The following is a 19,487-nucleotide window of genomic DNA, read 5'->3' as shown; positions in this document are numbered from 1 at the left end:
AAAAGAATATAACATGGCCAGCAGATCTTGCCTGTAAAACACGTTCTCCTATATAGAGCAGTGGCTGGGTTTCTCAGGCCAGTTGCCTTCTAAACTCTGCCTCATAGGATGCCCTGTGCCTTTGTAATCGTGAGTCCTCTTCCTCTGGGCAGTTGGGCAGTCTGCTGCTGCCCGACTCAGCATCTTGCTACTGTATTAGTTTGCTGGGGCTGCCGTAACAAAGCACCACAGACTGGGTGTCAACCAATAGCAATGTCTTCTCAGTTCTGGAGACTGGAAGTCCAAAATCAGAGTGTCAGCAGGGTGGGAGCCTGCTGAGGACTTCGAGGGATGGATCTGTTCCAGGCTTCTCTCCTTGGCTTACAGATGGCTGTCTCCTTTTGTTTTCACATCATTTTCCTTCTGTGCATATTCCTGTGTCCAAATTTCCCTTTTTTACAAGGACACCAGTCATGTTGGAATAGGGTTCACCCTAGTGATCCCATTTTAACTTTATTATCTCTGTAAAGACCCTGTCTCCAAATAAGGTCACATTCTGGGGTACTGGGGATTGGGGCTTCAACATATGAATTTGGGGGGAGACACAGTTCAACCCAGCAGACCACCTGTATAGTTGAGCTTCAATACAAATGAGCCTCAGAAATCTAGCAATATTTATTTTGGAATCTTCTATAAATCACCGAAGGAAATCTGTAAATTAGCTAAATTTTCACCTCTTTTCCTGATCCAACAGAGCACCTCAGTGTTGGTTCTGCAGATAACAGCTCTCTCTCCCTCATTCATTTCATGAGTCACTAGGCCAAAAAGTGTTAAATGAAAACAAATATGAGAGCAGCACCTTTAGTAAGGGGACTTCAGCCACTCCCTTTTCATCCAAGTCCTTGACCTGTAAATGTCTAACCCATTCCGAGTTCCGAGGATTTGAAATATAGTGTGTTTTCACTTGACAGTTGTTATAGTTACACCATTCTTGCGTATCCTTTATTTTCCACACAAGCCTTGCTGAACTGAGTGTTTTGACACCCACAGCTCTCCAGTGCTTTGGACTGACTGTTTATTCCAGGAGCTTGCAGCTGAATTTTCTGGCAGGCCATTGTGCTGTCCAGTGACCCACTTCAGAGGTGTAGATCCTCGAGCTGAAGGATGTCTTCCTTTTCTCCTCTGGGCCTTTCCAAGTTTCTGGAAGATCAGGCATCTTCCAAACCTCTTCCCCTGCAGACCCCTGGCTCCTATCATACTTGTGTACCACTTTTTGTTTTTTTTAAGCTCACCTCACTCCCTGTTCCCAAGTGTGTTGTGTGTTAATATGATAGGTATGGATCTCCTTAGGCTTCTGGGAATTGAGGCATGACTCCACTTTTGTTTCTCCTGGCCTCAGAGACCAGGATGAATGGGATCTTCTCTCCTGTCTCTGCTAAATGAGTCAGCTTTCGTCTCCCCTCAAGTATATTCTAAAATAGCAGCAATCTGTTCATAAAACTACTGTCACTGCTGGAAACCAAATGTAGGGCTGATTAGATACCATGTAGCATCCTCCTCGTGCATGCCTCTGTGAGCCTGTAGCAGTATGGAAGGGTCCTTTCTGACTCCACGAGGTCAGGGTCCTTTCTGACTCCATGTGAAAGGCCCCAGTAATCTTTACTATCAAGATGAAATAGAATATAAAATTTCTACTAAATAAGAGATATATACATATCTCTATCTATCTATCTATCTATCTATCTATCTATCTATCTATCTATCTATCTATCTATCTATCTATCTAATCTATGATCATCATCTAGCTTCATATTTCCCTAAAACAAAAGGTCAATTCCCTCTTTCATCATTAAAGAACCAAGTATCCTTTCTTCCTGCCCTTCCCCAAGACTGAATACCTTCTAAATGAGGAGTTTCTTATAGGCGAAAGCTTTTGGTTAGCTTAGGGGAATCTGTTCTGCTTTTGCTGCCTCTTTTTGAGAAAGGGCCCTCTTAAGGAGTTCTCACATGGAGTCAGACAGAACAAGCATACTTATCCTTCCTTCACTTGACCTCTTCTTGTTAAAAAATGATTTAATAAATGAGAATCATTTTCTCTGCCACCCTCATAAGAGATGCATTGCTTGTTAAAATAGGCTTTTCTATCACTTGCTAGCCAACCCCAAAGAAGTAGGCTACATTTTAACGAAACTAATAGACAATAAGGACATCAACCATCTCAGGTAGCCTTTGAAATGTAGGTTTCTACTCCAGATGTTCAGTCTCTGGCTGGTTTCTTTTACGGAGCCTTGAGCTATTGATTGTACCTAAGAGGAAGACCTGGAACCCCATCACTCCAGAGGCAACCAGGTAGTTTGAGAGGGTCTCCTAGATTGGGATCGTTACAGTGCCAAGGACCAGAACCCCTCCATAAGCTTCAATCAATGCTTCCTGATTGCCATGCCCGGCTTCCTGTGAGAGGAAATCCCACAGGACATTGGAAATGCCCAAGAAGATCCAGGGAGGAGCCCAAACTTCCCAATACTCACCCAGTAACCCAGTGGTTCTGGCATTTGACTGCACCAAAGAAGAGAAGCCTAGAGGATCCCACATGAATTCCAATTTCCAAATTAACTAAAATACACTCTCCAGAGGGGATCTTCCTTCAGAGCTAAGATATGAGGATGTTTTAAACATTTCACCTGGAGTAGTCCTTTTGCCCTTGACACCAATCCTCTGAACTAGTTTTCCATGTTGGCTTATAGACTGTTCTTGAGTAGTTTGACCTCCCTCCCTGTGACCTCCTCTCTTGTTGGGATTCAGGGCAATGAAACTGAACCCCCAGTTCCTTCTTTTGAGTAAATAACTACCCATCTTCTTTGCACACTTTGATACAGCTCTCTTACTTGGACCTTACTCTATAGGTCTAAAGCATTTCAGGTGGCCATTTGAAGTTTAATCTCTCTTCCTATCCCCTGGAAAGATGGTTTTAGCAGAAATTGTCTCTGGCAGCTGCTTCCCTCTTGTCACCATAGCAAGACTTCCTAACTCCCATTAACTTTTTGCTTACACACTGGAGCCTCCAGCAAGCTAAGAAAAATGAGAGTCCTGGGGTATGTTAATGGTTCTGCATAACTTTTGGGGAGCTTGTCTCTCTTTACTCTCAGAGTCCTAAGACACTAACACTCCTGCTCTTACAGTTAGGTGAGCGTTTAATAAATGCCATTTGCTTTTCTCAGTGCTTTTTCTTCCCTGTTTTTCTCCCTCCTCCCTCCTTTTGGTCTTCCTTTTCACACCCTTATCTTCATTATTTTTGTCTTTTTGATAAGTCATTCTCACAAGTGTGAGATGGTAGCTCATTGTGGTTTTGATTTGTGTTTCCCTGATAATTCATGATGTTGGGCATCTTTTCAGGCACCTGTTGGTCATTTGTATGTCTTTTTTGGAAAAATATCTATTCATATCCTCTGCTCATTTTTTGGTCAGGTGGTTTATTTGCTATTGAGTTGTCTGAGTTTTTTAAAAATATGTTTTGGATACTAACCCTTTATCTGATAAATGATTTGCAAATATGTACTCCCATTTCATTGGCTGCCTTTTCATTTTGTTGATGGCTTCCTTCACTTTGCAAAAGCTTTTTAAAATTTTTATGTAGTCCCACTTGTTTGTTTTTGTTGCCTAACGGAATGGTTTTAATCTAATTCTTTTGGCCCTCTTTACAAAATATTATGAAATTAATTGCACAGTGCATATTGAGAACCCCATTGATGAATATTTAGGGTGTTATTATAGTTCTGTTTTTGTCTGAATCCCTTCTCTGCCACTTCGCAGTCATGTGGCCTCTCCAGGTGATGATGGTCTTTGATGACATTTTTTGGTGATGGGATATCACATATTGCAGTAGGGATCAGGTGAAACAGCAGGTGAGGACCACTTGTTTCCAGGTGTAATTGTCTAGATTTAAGAGTCAAAGCTAGATCTGTAATGTATAAAGGGTAAAAAGAAGGAAAAAAAAGGGTGAAAAGAAGGATCTGGGAATTGTTTGTTTGTTTTTTATGCCTAGGAATTTTAGGTCCAGAAGGTTTTCAACATTTTATTGGTTGAACAGAAAGAAACTGAGGAATGGAAGAGACTGAAGATATACAAGAATGAGGGAGTAATTGTTTAAAAGGTTAGGATGAGATCAAGAGTAAGGGTGGAGAGTTTTCCCTTGATGGAAGGCTGTGAGCCAGGAATAGGCAAGTAAGTATACATAGAAATTTTAGAGCGAGGAGAGGAGAGTTCCCCAGGATTCTCTGTATGGTAGGCTGTGAAATATTCTACTGAGATTAAAGGTCTGCAGGAATAGCAATAGATTAGGAGAGAGTTTTACAGGAATTTTTAGAGACAGTCATTATGAGGAATGCGATAGGGAGGGAACTAATGGTGAATAAAAGGATTGTTGAGTAACATTAAAGGCCCAGTCAAGATTAGATATCAGGCATTTGAAGTGGAGCCAACCCAGCTTTCTGTAGCAGTACTGGGACAACCAAATCAACACATAGCAAGGAGTTGCATAAGGAAAAATACATTTTTAATACTGTATTACTTTTTAACAGAAGGTAGGACTTGGGGCATCCTGAGATTAAGATAATTCCCAGACATTCAGTACATGGTATAAACAGCAAAAATGTAAAAACCAAGCATATTGTTCCCTTGCCCATTTTTAAGCTCAAGCAAGCACCAGTTTAAGTAGAATTTGTACTCTAATCCCTTAGAATATCCAACTTTGGGAATGCCACTTGAAAATAAGACAGATGCTGTACTTGGCTAGGAAAGTTGTATCTCTGGCAGGTGGATTCACTTAATCAGGTCCATGAGATGGACTTTATTGCTTCCACTTGAAAATAAGACAGATGCTGTCTGTGGCGAGGAAAAATTATGTCTCCGGCAGGTGTTCTCACTTAGGTCCATGAGATGGACTTTATTGGGAAATAAATGCGGAGATTGAAGGATGGCCACTGGAATGAAAACTCCTCAGTGTGTGAAATAGTTTCTGGCACATAGTGGGTAAATGATAAATATTGAATATGTATATATATATATATATATATATATATATATACACACATATGAATAAATTTATCCACATCATTTTAAAGCACTAGTCCTATCAGATATAGTAAAATATGGAAAATCCTGGTTATATTGGTCATTTGGTAGCCCTGCCCCAGTCCTTCAGCATATAGGTATAGTAAAAGCAAGCTTTCAAATTCGTGTCAAAACAATTCAGCATATTTACTGTCCTTTTCTTCTGCCTCCCCTATTCCCTCTCCTGAGAGCTATGGGATATCAGGACTTTTATTAAAGGGAAAGCAAAATCTAGGTTGATGATCTAAGACTTGAAAGAGCCAAACAGGTCCATTAATACACCCTTGTCTCCTGTGCGGCACTGTATAGCATGTTTGGCGGTAATTAATGAATAATTTTGTTAGTGGCTGTTCATTTATTCATCAGACCTTTGCTGAGCTCCATGTCCTGAGCTAAGCTTGGCATAGAAATTATTAAAAGTGGGACCTTCATTCTTTCAGCCTGATAGAGACAACATCCCATGGACCCGAGTTAAGTGAGCCCACCTTCCAGAGACACGCCTTTTCCCTAGCCAAGTATAGCATCCAGTAGAGATAAGCAATGGTACCTGGTAATAGAGATTTAAAAAAAAAAAGTGCTGCGGGGGTGCTGAAAGCTCCCTGTGGGCATGGGTTCTGCTTTGGGTGTTCTGCCATGACATACAGCTTTCGCATACAAGCTCCAGGTGTTTTGTTATGCTTTGCCGTAAAGGATGGCAGGTGATGACTCTCTGTGGATGCTAATTTTATAGTTCTCACTGCTTTCCTTTGGTGGATGGAGGATCGGTTACAGTTGCCTCAGTAAATGGCCACTCCACCCTTCTATGAAATAGGCCACAGCCCTTGAGTCGTTTCTTTTTCCCAAATATATCAAACTCTGTTAGCTTTCCTATCGAAATATACACAAGGTGATGGGAATGTTGATACATGCCTGTGCATTTCACTACGGAAATTCTCCTCCCTTCCTCCCTCCTTCCCTTTCTCAACACCAAATACATGAGCTCTCCCTCCCCTGGGGCCTTTGTAGGCTTTCCTTTCTACCTGGAAGCTCTTCCAATGTAGCCACGTGACTTTCTCCCTCACCTCTTTCAGGGCTTTGCTCAGTGTCACTTTATCATCGGGGCCTTCCCTGATTATCATATTAAAATTTTAACTCCCTGCCCGGCCGGGCGGGGCTCAGCGGTGGAGCATCGACCTAGGATCCAGGAGGTTGTGGTTTGTTCCCAGTCAGGGCACATGCCCGGGTTGTGGGCTCGACCTCCAGTAGGGGGCGTGCAGGAGGCAGCCGGTCAATGACTCTCTCATTGTTGATGCTTCTCTCTCTCTCTCTCTCCCTCTCCCTTCCTCTCTCTGAAATCAATAAAGATATAGTTAAAAATAAAGTAAAAAAATAAAAATTAAAAAATAAGATTTTAACTCCCTGCTATTTTCTTTCTGCACAAAGAGCCAGCACAACGTGTAATTAAGAGCATGGGCTCTGGAGTCCGACGGACTGGCTTCAGTCCATTTTCCAGCTCTTTGTCTTGGGTGATCTTTCTGTGCCTCAGTTTTATCACCATAAAATAGTAAATATTGTGTCTGCGGGGTTGTTGTGAGGATCCCGTGAATTAACTCGTGAATAGCATTTGAAGCAGCGCCTGGTACGTAGCAGGCTAGTGTTATTCCCCTGCTCGCTTTGTTCCCCGTATTACTTATCACCGTTGCACCGACTGTATATTTACGTCTATTTATTTATTTATTTATTTATGGTTTCTTGACGTGAGAGCAACAACTTTTCTATTTCCTTCCTTTTTTCTTTTTTCTCTTTGAACAGTGCCTGATACATAACAGATACTGAAGAAATATTGTTTAATCAGTGGGTGAATGAGAGACCAGGAGGAGGGGGGTCTGGGAGGCTGTGGGGCTGGTAAACTTTTTCTGCAAAGGGCCCGAGAGTAAATATTTTGGGCTTTGAGGGTTATAACTACTCAAATCTGCTGTTGCAGCATAACGAATGAGTGTGACTCTCTTCTAATGAAAACTCTATTTACAAAAACAGGCAGTGAGCCAGGTTGGGTTTATGGGTTGTAGTTTGCCACCGCCTGGGTTGGGAAATAATTTCTGGCTTTGCTTTCCTGGTTCTCATTACCCCTCCCTCAAGCACATCTCCTCCTGCCGCCCAGTGCCAGTCGTTCAGAGCTGAAATGTGAATGACCTGAAAAGCATTGTTACCCATTACCACTTGGGTCAGTACTCGTTAAGTGTACAGAATTTCCGTATGTCTGTTAAGACTTTAATAGTGAATAACAATGTTAAGAATATATTTCGTACTTTCAACTGGATAATTTCAGGGCTCTGGTTTTGATATTTTTTCCCCAACAGCTGAAAACATCTCTCTACTGCTGATGACGGCCAGAAGCATGTATGCTACAAAGGAAAAACACACTGACGTTTCACTTACTGCACAGCCAAGAGTGTAACTAACACCCGGTTGAAAGAGAAAGCAACAGAAATTACCCACTAGGCAGACAGCTGAGTTTTCAAAGTTATTATAAAGTATTATTCCCCCACAAAACTCTTCCTTAAGCCCACAGTTGTTGTTTTTTTAATCACACTTCCCAATCAATTTGGTATCCTGACAAGATGCTTCCATTTTTAAATATCGTACATTTTGGGCCATGTTGTATGAATAACAAACAATGAAAACTTAGCACAAAACATACAGCTTTTATTGCTGTAATTGAAACAAAGCGGATCAGAAGTTATACTGTTTTGGTGCTGTGATGCACTGTGATTAGATGTGTAAGTAGTTCAAGTATATGGCCCCCATTGATGTTAATTTTATACAACCAAAAGTGGTGTTTTGCTTTACTCCTTCTGAATTTAACTATATATCGTCATTGTCAGTGCTAACAGTATTCTACTTGCCATTTAATTATTTTTATCATTTGACATGTGTGCAGAAAGAACAAATCTGAACCGCACTCCCCAGTTTTTAGGGTTCCTCTCACTCCCCGCGTTGCCCACCTTGCTCTCCATCCATGGTTCGTGGCTGCAGCTTCCAGTCACAGTGCTTGTGTACACACTTACTCCCACCACACACATGCAGGGTGTCCTCCAGAGCAGTGCTTCTCCACCCGTCTCTGCCGAAGGACCAGTTTTGTTTTGTTTTTGTTTTTCAATCCCTCATGGATTGATTCTTTCTGTAAAACTCAATTTTAAAAAAAAAATTGGTTGGGCCAGAAAATTATCACATAATTGGATATCACAGGAAGGTCAGGTTGCTATAAAATATTCTAAATACTTATTTTCAATTTCTGTGCTTATCTCATAGTAGGCCAGTAACAGTGGGTGGACCAACACCAGTTCAGACCACATTTTAAATGACTTTGGAGCAGCCCTTCTCAAATGTTTTTGACCCAGTATAAGATATACTTTCTTGTATTATGATGCCATATATATCCATGTCACATAAACACACACACTCTGAAACCACTGGAATGTCAGCTACCTAAAAGCAGAAATGGTTTTCTTTTTCCCTTTGTCATCTTCACTGTTCTATCTCTAGTACCTAGCACACGGTAGGCCTTCAGTATTTACTGCATGCAGATGTGTATATATAACCAAATCAAAAGTTTCACAGAACAGTACTTAACCTTCTCTTCTTGTGAGACACTCTGATGTTTTCTGTTTTATTAAATAAATGTTGATTGCAGTCTACTAAAATTATTTCACTTCCTTTTAATCTTAGGGGTCATGACCCACAATTTATAAAACACTCCTTTAGAGGGTGCTTATATATAGGCAGCTTAATTTTCCTCCTTTCAGAGCCTCAAGCAGCTAATCCACACTCCTGCCTTCCGTAGGATATAATCTGGGTCCCACATCCCAGAACTGCTTACCTCTTAGCCAACTAAGTCTGGGTTGGTAGACTTGGGTAGCATAGTAGGAGCCAGATGAGTTGACTGATTTTTAAGAGCTACAAAGAAGAGATGGGTGGGGGCTCAGGTTAGAGTGGGTTGAAAAATTAGAAGTTAAAACCTGCTCAGCCCTCCTGATACTCCCCCATCATGTTGGGAACTAAATTTGCAAACCCTTAGCAATAACATCATTCCAAAGTAGCACAGTGAATTTGGTTCACCTACATCTTGAAAAGTATGAAAATTTGTCTTGTAAGATTGTAGATAGAAAGGGTGAGAGCAATGATCAAATTTAGCCACATTTATCATAAAGTTAAGGTGAGGAGACAGGTTTCTGGCTTAAGCAGTTAAGAGGAAGGTCACATTCTTAGCCAAAACGGGTCATGTGGGGGCTGAAACAGTTATGACATAAAAGTGAGCGTGTTTGAGGAGCCCCTGGAGCGCAGCGCCACACCGCAGGCCTCTGATGTCTGCCACAGGAGGTACAGGGATCAGAGATCAGAAACAGCCTCTTTTCAAGGAGCTCACAGCTGAGTCAAGGAGACAAATGCTGTTAAAGTGAGGCTCTCGTGGAGGTTGGCGATCCTGGTGAGGGCAAACGGCTGTGTGATAAATACCTACCGAATCAGTGAGAAGCACACTGGAAACAACATGGGTTTTGGTTTCAAATCTCACCTCTTGAGTTACTTTGGACAAATTCAAAACTTCTTCGTGCAGTCACAGGACCAATAATAGTAGATTGGGAGAAAAGGGACATTCAATTTATCACAAGATCTTCAGATTCACTGATATTTAATACATACCAGTTTTTCAAATAGCAGCAACATCCTTTTATTCAAGAAGTAATGGATCTTGGCTTATTGTATGAACCTTTTTATCAACTCCTTTCTGGCTACCATTCCTAAATATTAACAGCATAGAGATGGAAAGCTCATTTCTGTTTATCTTGTCCTGTTTTCCCTTGCTGCTCCATTTATTTAAACACTTACCGGCTTGGCCCCGTCATTTTTGCCACTCTTTAGTTAGTGAGCAAGAGAAGTAACTTTTACTATTACACAGTCATTTATACTCCCCTTTTTATGCTCTGCCTTACAATTCTCTGTGAGAGGCTGCTTCGTTTTCTGAGTGTTTGTGTTTATGCAGGTGGTTAATAGAGCAAGTATTTTCTTATTTGGTTTGTAAATATTTGGTGAGCCCTTGGTGTGCTTGAAGTTATGTTGGAAAAAAATAAAATATTTAAGACAATATATCATGGTCAAGGGTGTTCAGAATCCTCGTGTCTAAAGATATGAATGGAAAAATGAAATATTTTATTATGGAAAATCTCAAATATATGAAAATGTAGATAGAATAGTGTAAGGTTACCCCCATGTACTTATCACTCACCTTCAACATGATCAAATCATGGCTAATCTTGTTTCATGTGTATCTTTACCGTCTTCCCTTCTCTTTTATTGTTTTAAAGCAAGTTCCAGATACTGAATTATTTCATTCATGAGTATTTTGCTAATCATCTCTAAAAAATACGAGCTCTTACAAAAAGAACTATTATAACTTAAAAATTAAAATAATTCTTTAATATCATCAAATATAGTCAGTGTTTACACTTCCAGTTATATCATCAATATTTTACTTACTTTACAGTTTCACAATTTGTAAAAACGTTTTAATAATAGTTATCACCCCTGCTGCTAGCATCCCGATCCTTTCCTGTTTTCAACATGTCCCTGCCCTTTGATCCCCACTTCTTACCATGTTTTCCTTTTCACATGATTCTGAATTAATTTTACCAGGATGTTAGAGCAGATTGAAGGTGAAAGGATTTGGACTAACACAGTGGGGAAGAGAAAGTATGTGATGACAGATACATAGCAGACTACGAGAAGGCGAGGAGGATTGCTTAAGAATCTTAACATGTTGTAGACATAGTAGTTGAAGACTTAGTAGTTGAAGTTTAAAGGGAGAGATTTTTTTGGGTTAAAACATAATTGCTTCTTCAGAGCTGTTATTTTTGGATTAAAAGTAAGAAGTGGGGACTGGGGAGAGGAGCTCTGCCCTTGTTTACCTTGGTAGCCAGTTCCAACCTCTTCTGGGTGGGGCTGCTTGTCCCAAGAGGAAAGCTGGCCTCTTTAGTACTGTGCTGGAGCGTGCCCAAGAATCACATGCACAGCTTGTAAAAACCCAGGTTGGTGGGGCCCAAGGATGTACATTCGAACTAACTACCAGGTGATGCTGCTGCTGGTCCAGGAACTACAGCTTGATAACCACCGATAGTCTTTCTTACTCCCTTTTGGTCTTTCCATCTTTAAAACATTTTATCTTTCCTAAGATTGTATTGCTGCATACATTGGAAATCATTGTGCAATTGATTAACATCCCTAGTGAGCATCTTTGGGGGGAAATTGGTGAGAAATCTGTGTGTGATTTATATGGAAAATATATTGTTTTTATAATGACCACGTAACAATATGGCGCTTCACCAGCCTAGTAGAATATATGTAAACATTCCTCTCTTTCAATGAAGCATTTCTTTAAGTGTCTTAATCTCAGCGAACTGTATCTGTCTTTGGGCACAAAATTAGAAGTTCTCTTTCAAACCTAAACATTTTACCTAAGGAAAGCTGAGAAAGCTAGGACAAATGTCATTCTCACCAAAGTTTAAAAAAAACTTTGTAATTTTCTTACAGCCTTTCTTTCTTTCTTCACAGAGAAACTGGGCAGCTAGCCTGACCTAAAGCATCAGTTAGTCAGCAACCCTGCAAAAAATTGTGATTTGTCTGCCAAACCTTTAGCCACCACACCCATTGCTGGAACTTTCCCTGATATTTTACCCCATCCAAATCTGCTCTAAATGGGTCCTAATCAAGCTTAAAATATACCCCAAATCTTTTCTGTTGGGTCTTTTTTTGTCCCTTACTCTAATATGTGAATATTACCCCCAGGTTCTTGCTTCTTTAAGACTATTCTAAACTTGTTTTTAATTAAGCCATTGGAGTGAGAAACCACTAGATTGAGCACTCCTGCAAACAGCTGGTTCTCTCTGTTCACATCACTTAGCAAGTGGGGGGGGGGGGGGCTCTCTGGTTTGAACTATGACCTTTAACCCAAACCCAGTTCCTTTGTTGTGGTGGTTGTATTTCCTGGTACCTTTTCTTTCAGCAAGTCATTCAAAGAAGTATGTATTAGTTATTCAGAGTTCAGAAATCAATTTGCTCTTATGTGAGAATCATTGGATGTTGAAGTTTTAATTTTCTAAATGGTTTTGTCCACCTAAAAGGCCAAATTATAATCAGTAGGTTTCTGGGTAAACAAAGAATTAGAACAAAGGGATTTGGATATTCTGTCTTTTATTTTGGACTTCAGATCTGTAATTGGATTATTTATTATCCTTGATTTGTGACGTATTATCACTATAAGTCCATGCATTTTTCCTCCTTATATTAATTCATTTACTTATTTAGTTCATTTTAAAAAATGACTTCAGTTTTAATTTCTAACAATCGCCTTCATTCCTTGTTTTTAAAATTCGAGATGAAAGGTACATACACTGAAATGCACACATCTTAAATGTATAGTTTGATGAGCTTTGACAAATGTATAAACTTGTGTAACCAACACCTCAGTCAATGTATTGAACAGGAAGTTCCCCAGTATCTCTAATCATATTCCACTTCCTACAAGTAAATATTATTCTACTTTCTATCACCATGAATTGCCTGATCTTGAATTTCATATAAAAGGAAGCATACAGTACATAGTCATTTATGTCTGGCTTCTTTTGGTCAACATAATGTTGCATGTATCAGCAGTTCAGTCTTTTTTATTGTGGAGTAATATTTCACTGTATTGAAATAACATTCCATTGCATTAAGTGTGTGAGAACGCCCAGGGGAATCTTCCTCTCAGATGTGTTTTTGAGGATACAGGACAATCTTTTTAAGAGCATAGGATTTTCTGAAGTCTTTTTATTTAGCCTTTCTATTTTTGAAAATACTCTGACCCATCCATGACAATTGGCATAGCTTTGTCAACACAGATGCTCGCTCAATTAGGCTGCCTCTAAAATACCTCAGGCCATTGGCAAGTCAGAATTTTAATATATATGGAAATTCTATTCTTAGTGTTAGTACTTAAGCACTTCAGGCTTCTGTTTTTATTCTTCTTTGTAGTCTTTTAAAGACCATTGGGAATTTACTGAGACTTCTTTTATGGCCTTACATGTAGATGGCCTATCATGGTGAGTATAACGTGGACTTTTGAGGATGATGATTCTTTTTTTATTGATTTTAGAGAGAGGAAGGGGTGGGGAGAAGGAGAGAGAGAAAAACATCAATGTGAGAGAGAAACATCAATCAGTTGCCTTCCTTTTGTGCCCCAACTAGAGATTGAACCTGCAACCTGGTTATATGCCCTGACCAGGAATCGAACCTGCCACCTTTCAGTGTATGAGAAAAGATTCCAACCAATTGAGCCACACCAGCCAGCGCTCACTTTATATTTCTGTATTAACAGCATATAGTTAGGTCTGTCTGTTTTTTTGGTTTTTTTTAACCAGTCTGATTTTTAATAATGTTTATTCGATTTATATTTAATGTAATTATTTATATGATTGAGTTTTCTGTGTTTTTCTTAACAGCGTAATTGAGATATAGCTCATATACCATACAATTCACCCATTTAAAGTGTACAATTTAGTGGTTTTTATTATATTCACAAATATGTGCAACCATCACCACTGTCAATTATAGAACATTTTCACCACCCTAAAAAGTAATCCTGTATGCTTTAGCTATCACCCACTTATTTCCCCCAACCCTCGTCCCCACACCAAGCCCCAGGAAACCAGTAATTTGTTTTCTGTCTCTATAGAGTTCCATGTTCTGGATATTTCTTGTAAATGGTATCATATAATATAGTCTTTTGTAACTGGCTTCTTTCACTTAATATTTTCAAGTTTTATCCACGTTGATGTGTCAATACTTTTTCCCTCCACTTTCTTTAGAGCAATTTTAGGTTCACAGCAAAACTGAATGAAAAGTGCAGAGTTCCCACATACCCCTTCTCCTCAACCACAGCCTCCCCCATAATCCCACACATCCCATGCCAGTATGGTACAGTGTGATACCAGATTGTTACAATCAACAAACCAACATTGACACATCATTATCAAACAAAGTCCATAATTTGCATTAAGGTTCATTAACTTTGGCTGAAAAATGTTCTATTGTATGGATATATGATTGAGTTTATTTTTTATTTATTTTTTAATTCTCACCCAAGGATATGTTTTTATGTATTTCTTTTAGAGAGAGAGGAAAGGGGAGAGAGAGAGAGTGAAACATCAGTTCTGTTGCCTCCTGTATGCACCCTGACCTGGACTGAACCCGCAACCTAGGTATGTGCCCTATCCGGGAATTGAACTCACAACCTTTTGGTGCCCTGGACGATGCTCCAACCAACTGAGCCATCTGGCCAGGGCTATGGTTGAGTTTAAATCTACCATATTGCCATTTGATTTCTGTTTCTCCCATCAGTCCACTGTTCCATTTTTATTGCCTTCTGTTGGATCAGTTGAGGGTTTGTTTTTTTAATCCTCACCTGAGGATATGTTTACTGATTTTAGAGTGAGGACCAGGGGGCAGGGATAGAGAGAGAGAAGCATCAATGTGAGAGAAACATCAATCAGTTGTCTCCCACACTCTCCCCAGCTGGGGTCAGAACCCACAACCCAGGCATGTGCCCCAACCGGGAGTCAAACCTGAATCCCTTTGGTATATGGGACAATGCGCCAACCAACTGAGTCACACTAGCCAGGGCTCAGTTGAGGATTTTATTAGTGTTCTATTTTATTGATCTAATCGGCTTTTTACGTATATCTCTTTATTTAATAATTTTAATGAATCACATTATGTATTCTTAACTTACCACAGCCTGCCATGAATTAGTATTAAACATCTTTGTATATAATGTAAGAACTTTATCCCCTTCTATCCTTTGACCCAATAAGGTTATGATTTTCTTCATGAGAAGTAGCCACTCTGTATCACCTGGACTGAGAAGTACCCACAGGTGAAAAGATATGTAACTGTGAGTCTCACTCGTATGGTTCCGTTTACTCAAGAGCCAAATTGCCTCTGGTTTCTACCTGCTTTTGGTGGCTGTCTAATTTCTTAAGAATTGTTTTTATTTATCCAGTGTTTTGTATTGCTGTTTGTGGGACAGTTTGTCCAATAAAATCGATTCCACCATTATCAGAAGTGGAATTCCCATTTTGTCATTTTTATTTTTATTTATTTAATTGAGAGAGCATGGAGGGGAGAGGGAGAGAGAAACATCGACATCCTTTCCAATACTTGACAGTGTTAAATTTCTTTTGCCAACTGATGAAATATAAAATGGTATCACACTGTCTTAAATTTCTTAATACATTAAGCATCTCTCAGTATTTTCATTGATAAAAATGTTATAGGTCTGTTAATGCTGTCACCCCTTCCATTTTTTATTGATTTGTAGGAATCTATATTTGGAAACCACCGAACTTGACCACCTGTACCTTGACTACTTTTAATTTATTAAAGAGATCTTTGACCTGTGAATCTGTCATTCTCCTTGACCACCCTATTTAATTTGCAAACCCCTCCAAACCCCTGACCCCCTTATCCTGTTCCATTTTTAGCCCTTAGCACCTACCACCTTTTCCATATTATATACATATTTATTGTGTGTATTGTCTGTCCTCTCCTTACTGTTACATGTAGGGTGTTATGTGATAAGTTTAGAGATCAAGAGTAAACATTTATAAGCTTTTTTAACAGTGAAATATTGTCATCATAGTTTTATGATATTAAACAAAGGGTTGGTCTCTGAAGAATTGGAAATATTTTTAAAAATTGGTTCTCCACTACTTTGAAAAGCATGGCCTAGATTCTCATGCCTCCCTGCCATAGCATTTGAAAGGCTCTGAACAGAACAGAAAAGTAGATAACTACCTGTGATACTTGGAAGTGTCCGTGCTCTACATGAAATATAGTTGCTAACAAAGATGGATATTTGTTTTTCTAATTTGGTGAGGCAGGGAGAGTTTTTTTCACTGTGAGCATTACTTTATTTTATTAGCATTTCCCATGTTTATAGCTGAGCCTGACATGTGTCCCTTTATATATGTCTCATGGTATCTAGAGAGCTTTGAAGTGCAACTTTTAAAATGAAAGGGAATGCAAGCCACTTAATTATATGAAAGTAAAGGACTGAAGGCTGTTCGGCTTAATCCTTTATGTTCTCAGTTTTCACGTTTTAAGTCTTCCAGCCTGAAATGTGATTATTAAATCTGTGCCCTACCTCTCTGAAGTAGCTAAATGTGCAAGTAAATTTTTGAGAGTTACCTAGGCTCATAACCTTGCTGGTTAACCCCCTGATTTCTGGGTAACTATAAATGCATACCTTGGGTATTTTTGTGATGTAGTATTTCCACATAACATGGCATTGGTATTTTATACCTTCTGAAGTGAGTGAAGTTCTGGGAAATTCTTAGATGACATCTATAAAACTATAAAATCAAAGTAATATTTCACATTGATTAAATGGCATATTATTAAAATGAATGTACATAAAGAACTAACCCAACAAGCTCTTTATCAGAACTGTAAATATGTTTGTAGAAACATAAAATGGTAAGTGAGATCTGGCTGCTTGGAGACAAAGGGCAAAGGTTTCTGTTGAACAGCATACCCTTTAATTCCCAGGTATTTGTTACATCACAGCATCTGCAAAGTAGCAAGAGCCTTAGTTAGGCCTGTGGGGAGTGTTTGTATGGGTACTTAGTCTGGTACCTGAAATACATTAATTAATATTGAAAACCACATGATTTGACTTTTATGTGCTATGACCAAATTTCTTACAAGGCTAATTTCGGTCTATTTTTTTAAATACGTAAAAGAGTGAGTAGATTGTGACAGTTTCGGCATAAACCTGTCTTTCAGATAGAATCAGATAAGCAAATCCAATATTGTAGTGGAAATCAGACCAAGGTTAAAAACTGGCCTTTGCTATATTTACTTGGCATGTTTCCTTGTAAAAGTCAACAAACGTCTTTGATTTCATTTATAAAATGGAGGTGAATTTATTCATTTAATAGAGTTGTCATGATTAAGGATTATGGATAATTTATGTAATTGTATAGGGACCACTATAGGCACTCAATAAATGGTAGCTATTGTTATCTTAAAAAATAGCAGTAGCCTGGCCGGCATGGCTCAGTGGTTGAGCACTGACCTATGATCTAGAGGATTGCCGTTCAATTCCCGGTCAGGGCACATGCTCGGGTTTCAGGCTCAACCTCCAATAGGGGCTGTGCAGGAGGCAGCCGATTAATGATTCTCTCATCATTGATGTTTCTATCTCTCCCTTTCCCTTCCTCTCTGTGAAATCAATAAGAACATATTTTAGAAAATGGCAGATTTGTGTGTGTTTAGTGTGTGTGTATATATACATATATATATATATATATATATATGTATATATATATATACAATGAGAACCATTTTCTTAGACAGGTCTTATGGTAATCCTTATACAGAAAAAAAGGAGCAAAATTAAGAGGGTAGAGATTGGGTGGGGCTGGAACAGGGAGGGAGAGAGGTCTTGTCTACCCAGCATTCCTCAGGGCCCTGAGCAAGTTTCCACAGCCATCCCTGATACTCTTCACGGAGACCTAGAGCTCAACAGAGTGCAGCACAGAAAGCATTCTACTGGGTTTTAAACAACTTGAGTGCAAGAACTGAACCTCACTTGTTTTATTAACTGACACAGGTATATCATGTGGTCTTGCAGTATAGTGACAATTTGCCACAGCTTGTTAAATGGTCCAGTTAATTCAGCTTTACTACTTCAGAAATTCTTCATATTTGCCTGCTAGGTGGAGTTATCATTTGAGGTTGAATTATCAAACCTGCCAGGAAGCATGCATCATTTAAAGGATGTAATGATAACATCATTATTTTTTCAGACCTAGGTTGGAATTTGCCCTTGACAAATAACAAAATGATGAGTGATGCAAGTGACATGTTGGCTGCGGCGCTGGAGCAGATGGATGGTATTATAGCAGGTAATATGCATCCTCTAAAATATGGAATCCTGCCATTTATTCTACTGTCTTGGCTTTTTCATCACAACCATTTTATTACCTTTCCACGTTCTTATTTTCATTTATTGGCTCTCTCCAATGCCTTTAGGTTCCCTATGGTTTCATCCTTGACTCTCTTTTCCATTTTCTTCCAGAATTTTTATTTTTATTTTTAAATTTTCAATTACAGTTCACGTTCAATATTATTTTATATTAGTTTCAGGTATACAGCATAGTGTTTAGACAAATATATACTTTATGAAGTGATCCCCAATAATTCTAGTAGCCACCTGGCACCATACATAGTTATTATAATCTCATTGACTATATTCCCTATGCTATACTTTACATCCCCTTGACTATTTGGCAACTACCAATGTGTACTTAGTCCCTTCCTCTTTTTCACCCAGCCCCACAACCCACCTCTGCTGTGACAGCTGCCAGTCTGTTCTGTGTATGTGTGAGTCTGTTTCTGTTTTGTTTGTTAATTATTTTGTTCATTAGACTCCACATATAAGTGAAATCATATGGTACTTGACTTTCTCTGACTGACTTATTTCACTTAGCGTATTACCCTCTAAGTCTATCCATGTTGTCATAAATGGTAAGACTTCATTTTTTATGGCCAAGTAATAGTCCATTGTATATATGTATCACATCTTCGTTATCCAGTCATCTGTTGATGGGCACTTGGGTTGCTTGCATGTCTTGGCTATTGTAAATACTGCTGCAATGAACATAGGGGTATTAGTGTTGAACTGAATTAGTGTTTTGGATTTTTCAGATATATATCAAGAATTATAATTGCTGGATCATAAGGTAGCTCTATTTTTTATTTTTTTGAGGAAATTCCAAACTGTTTTCCATATTGGCTGCACCAATTTCAATCCCACCAACAGTGTGGGAGGGTTCCCTTTTCTTCACTTCCTCACCAACATTTGTTCTTTGTTGATTTATAGATGATAGCCATTCTGACAGGGGTGAGGTGATATTTCATTGTGGCTTTAATTTGCATTTCTTTGATTAGTGACATTGAGCATCATTTCATATGTCTATTGGTCATCTATGTGTTCTCTTTGGAGAAGTGTCTATTCAGACCTCTGCCCATTTTTTAATTGGATAGTTTGGGCTTTTTTGGTGTTAAGATGTATGAGTTCTTTATACGTTTTGGGTATAAACCCCTTATTGGATGTATCATTGGCAAATACCTTCTTCCATTCAGTAGGTTTTCTTTTCATTTTGTTATTTGTTATCTTTGTTGTGAAGTCCCATTTGTTTATTTATTTATTTATTCTTTAATTTATCTTTATTGTTGAAAGTATTACAGATGTCCCCTTTTATTCCCCATTGACCCCCTCCACCCTGCACCTGCCCCCTGCCCCAGACCTTCACCACACTATT

At 39.0% G+C, this 19,487-nt stretch overlaps 1 protein-coding gene across 5 annotated transcripts in view; it reads left to right on the top strand.

The window, feature by feature from the left end:
* Positions 1 to 19,487, top strand: part of PPFIBP1 (PPFIB scaffold protein 1) — a 156,964-nt gene that overhangs the window by 84,321 nt on the left and 53,156 nt on the right. For all 5 annotated transcript variants that reach the window (XM_016199107.2, XM_016199106.2, XM_016199105.2 and 2 more), the window contains exon 3: positions 17,970 to 18,068. In XM_016199107.2, coding sequence (XP_016054593.2) covers positions 18,005 to 18,068 — 64 coding nt within the window. In that variant the 5' untranslated portion in view covers positions 17,970 to 18,004. The remainder of the gene's footprint in view (positions 1 to 17,969; positions 18,069 to 19,487) is intronic.

The sequence above is a fragment of the Miniopterus natalensis genome, chromosome 2, assembly GCF_054644295.1.
Source record: "Miniopterus natalensis isolate mMinNat1 chromosome 2, mMinNat1.hap1, whole genome shotgun sequence".
Lineage (NCBI taxonomy): Eukaryota > Metazoa > Chordata > Mammalia > Chiroptera > Miniopteridae > Miniopterus > Miniopterus natalensis.
The sequence above is the reverse complement of the archived record's forward strand: the minus strand, read 5'-3'. Positions and strand labels throughout refer to the sequence as shown.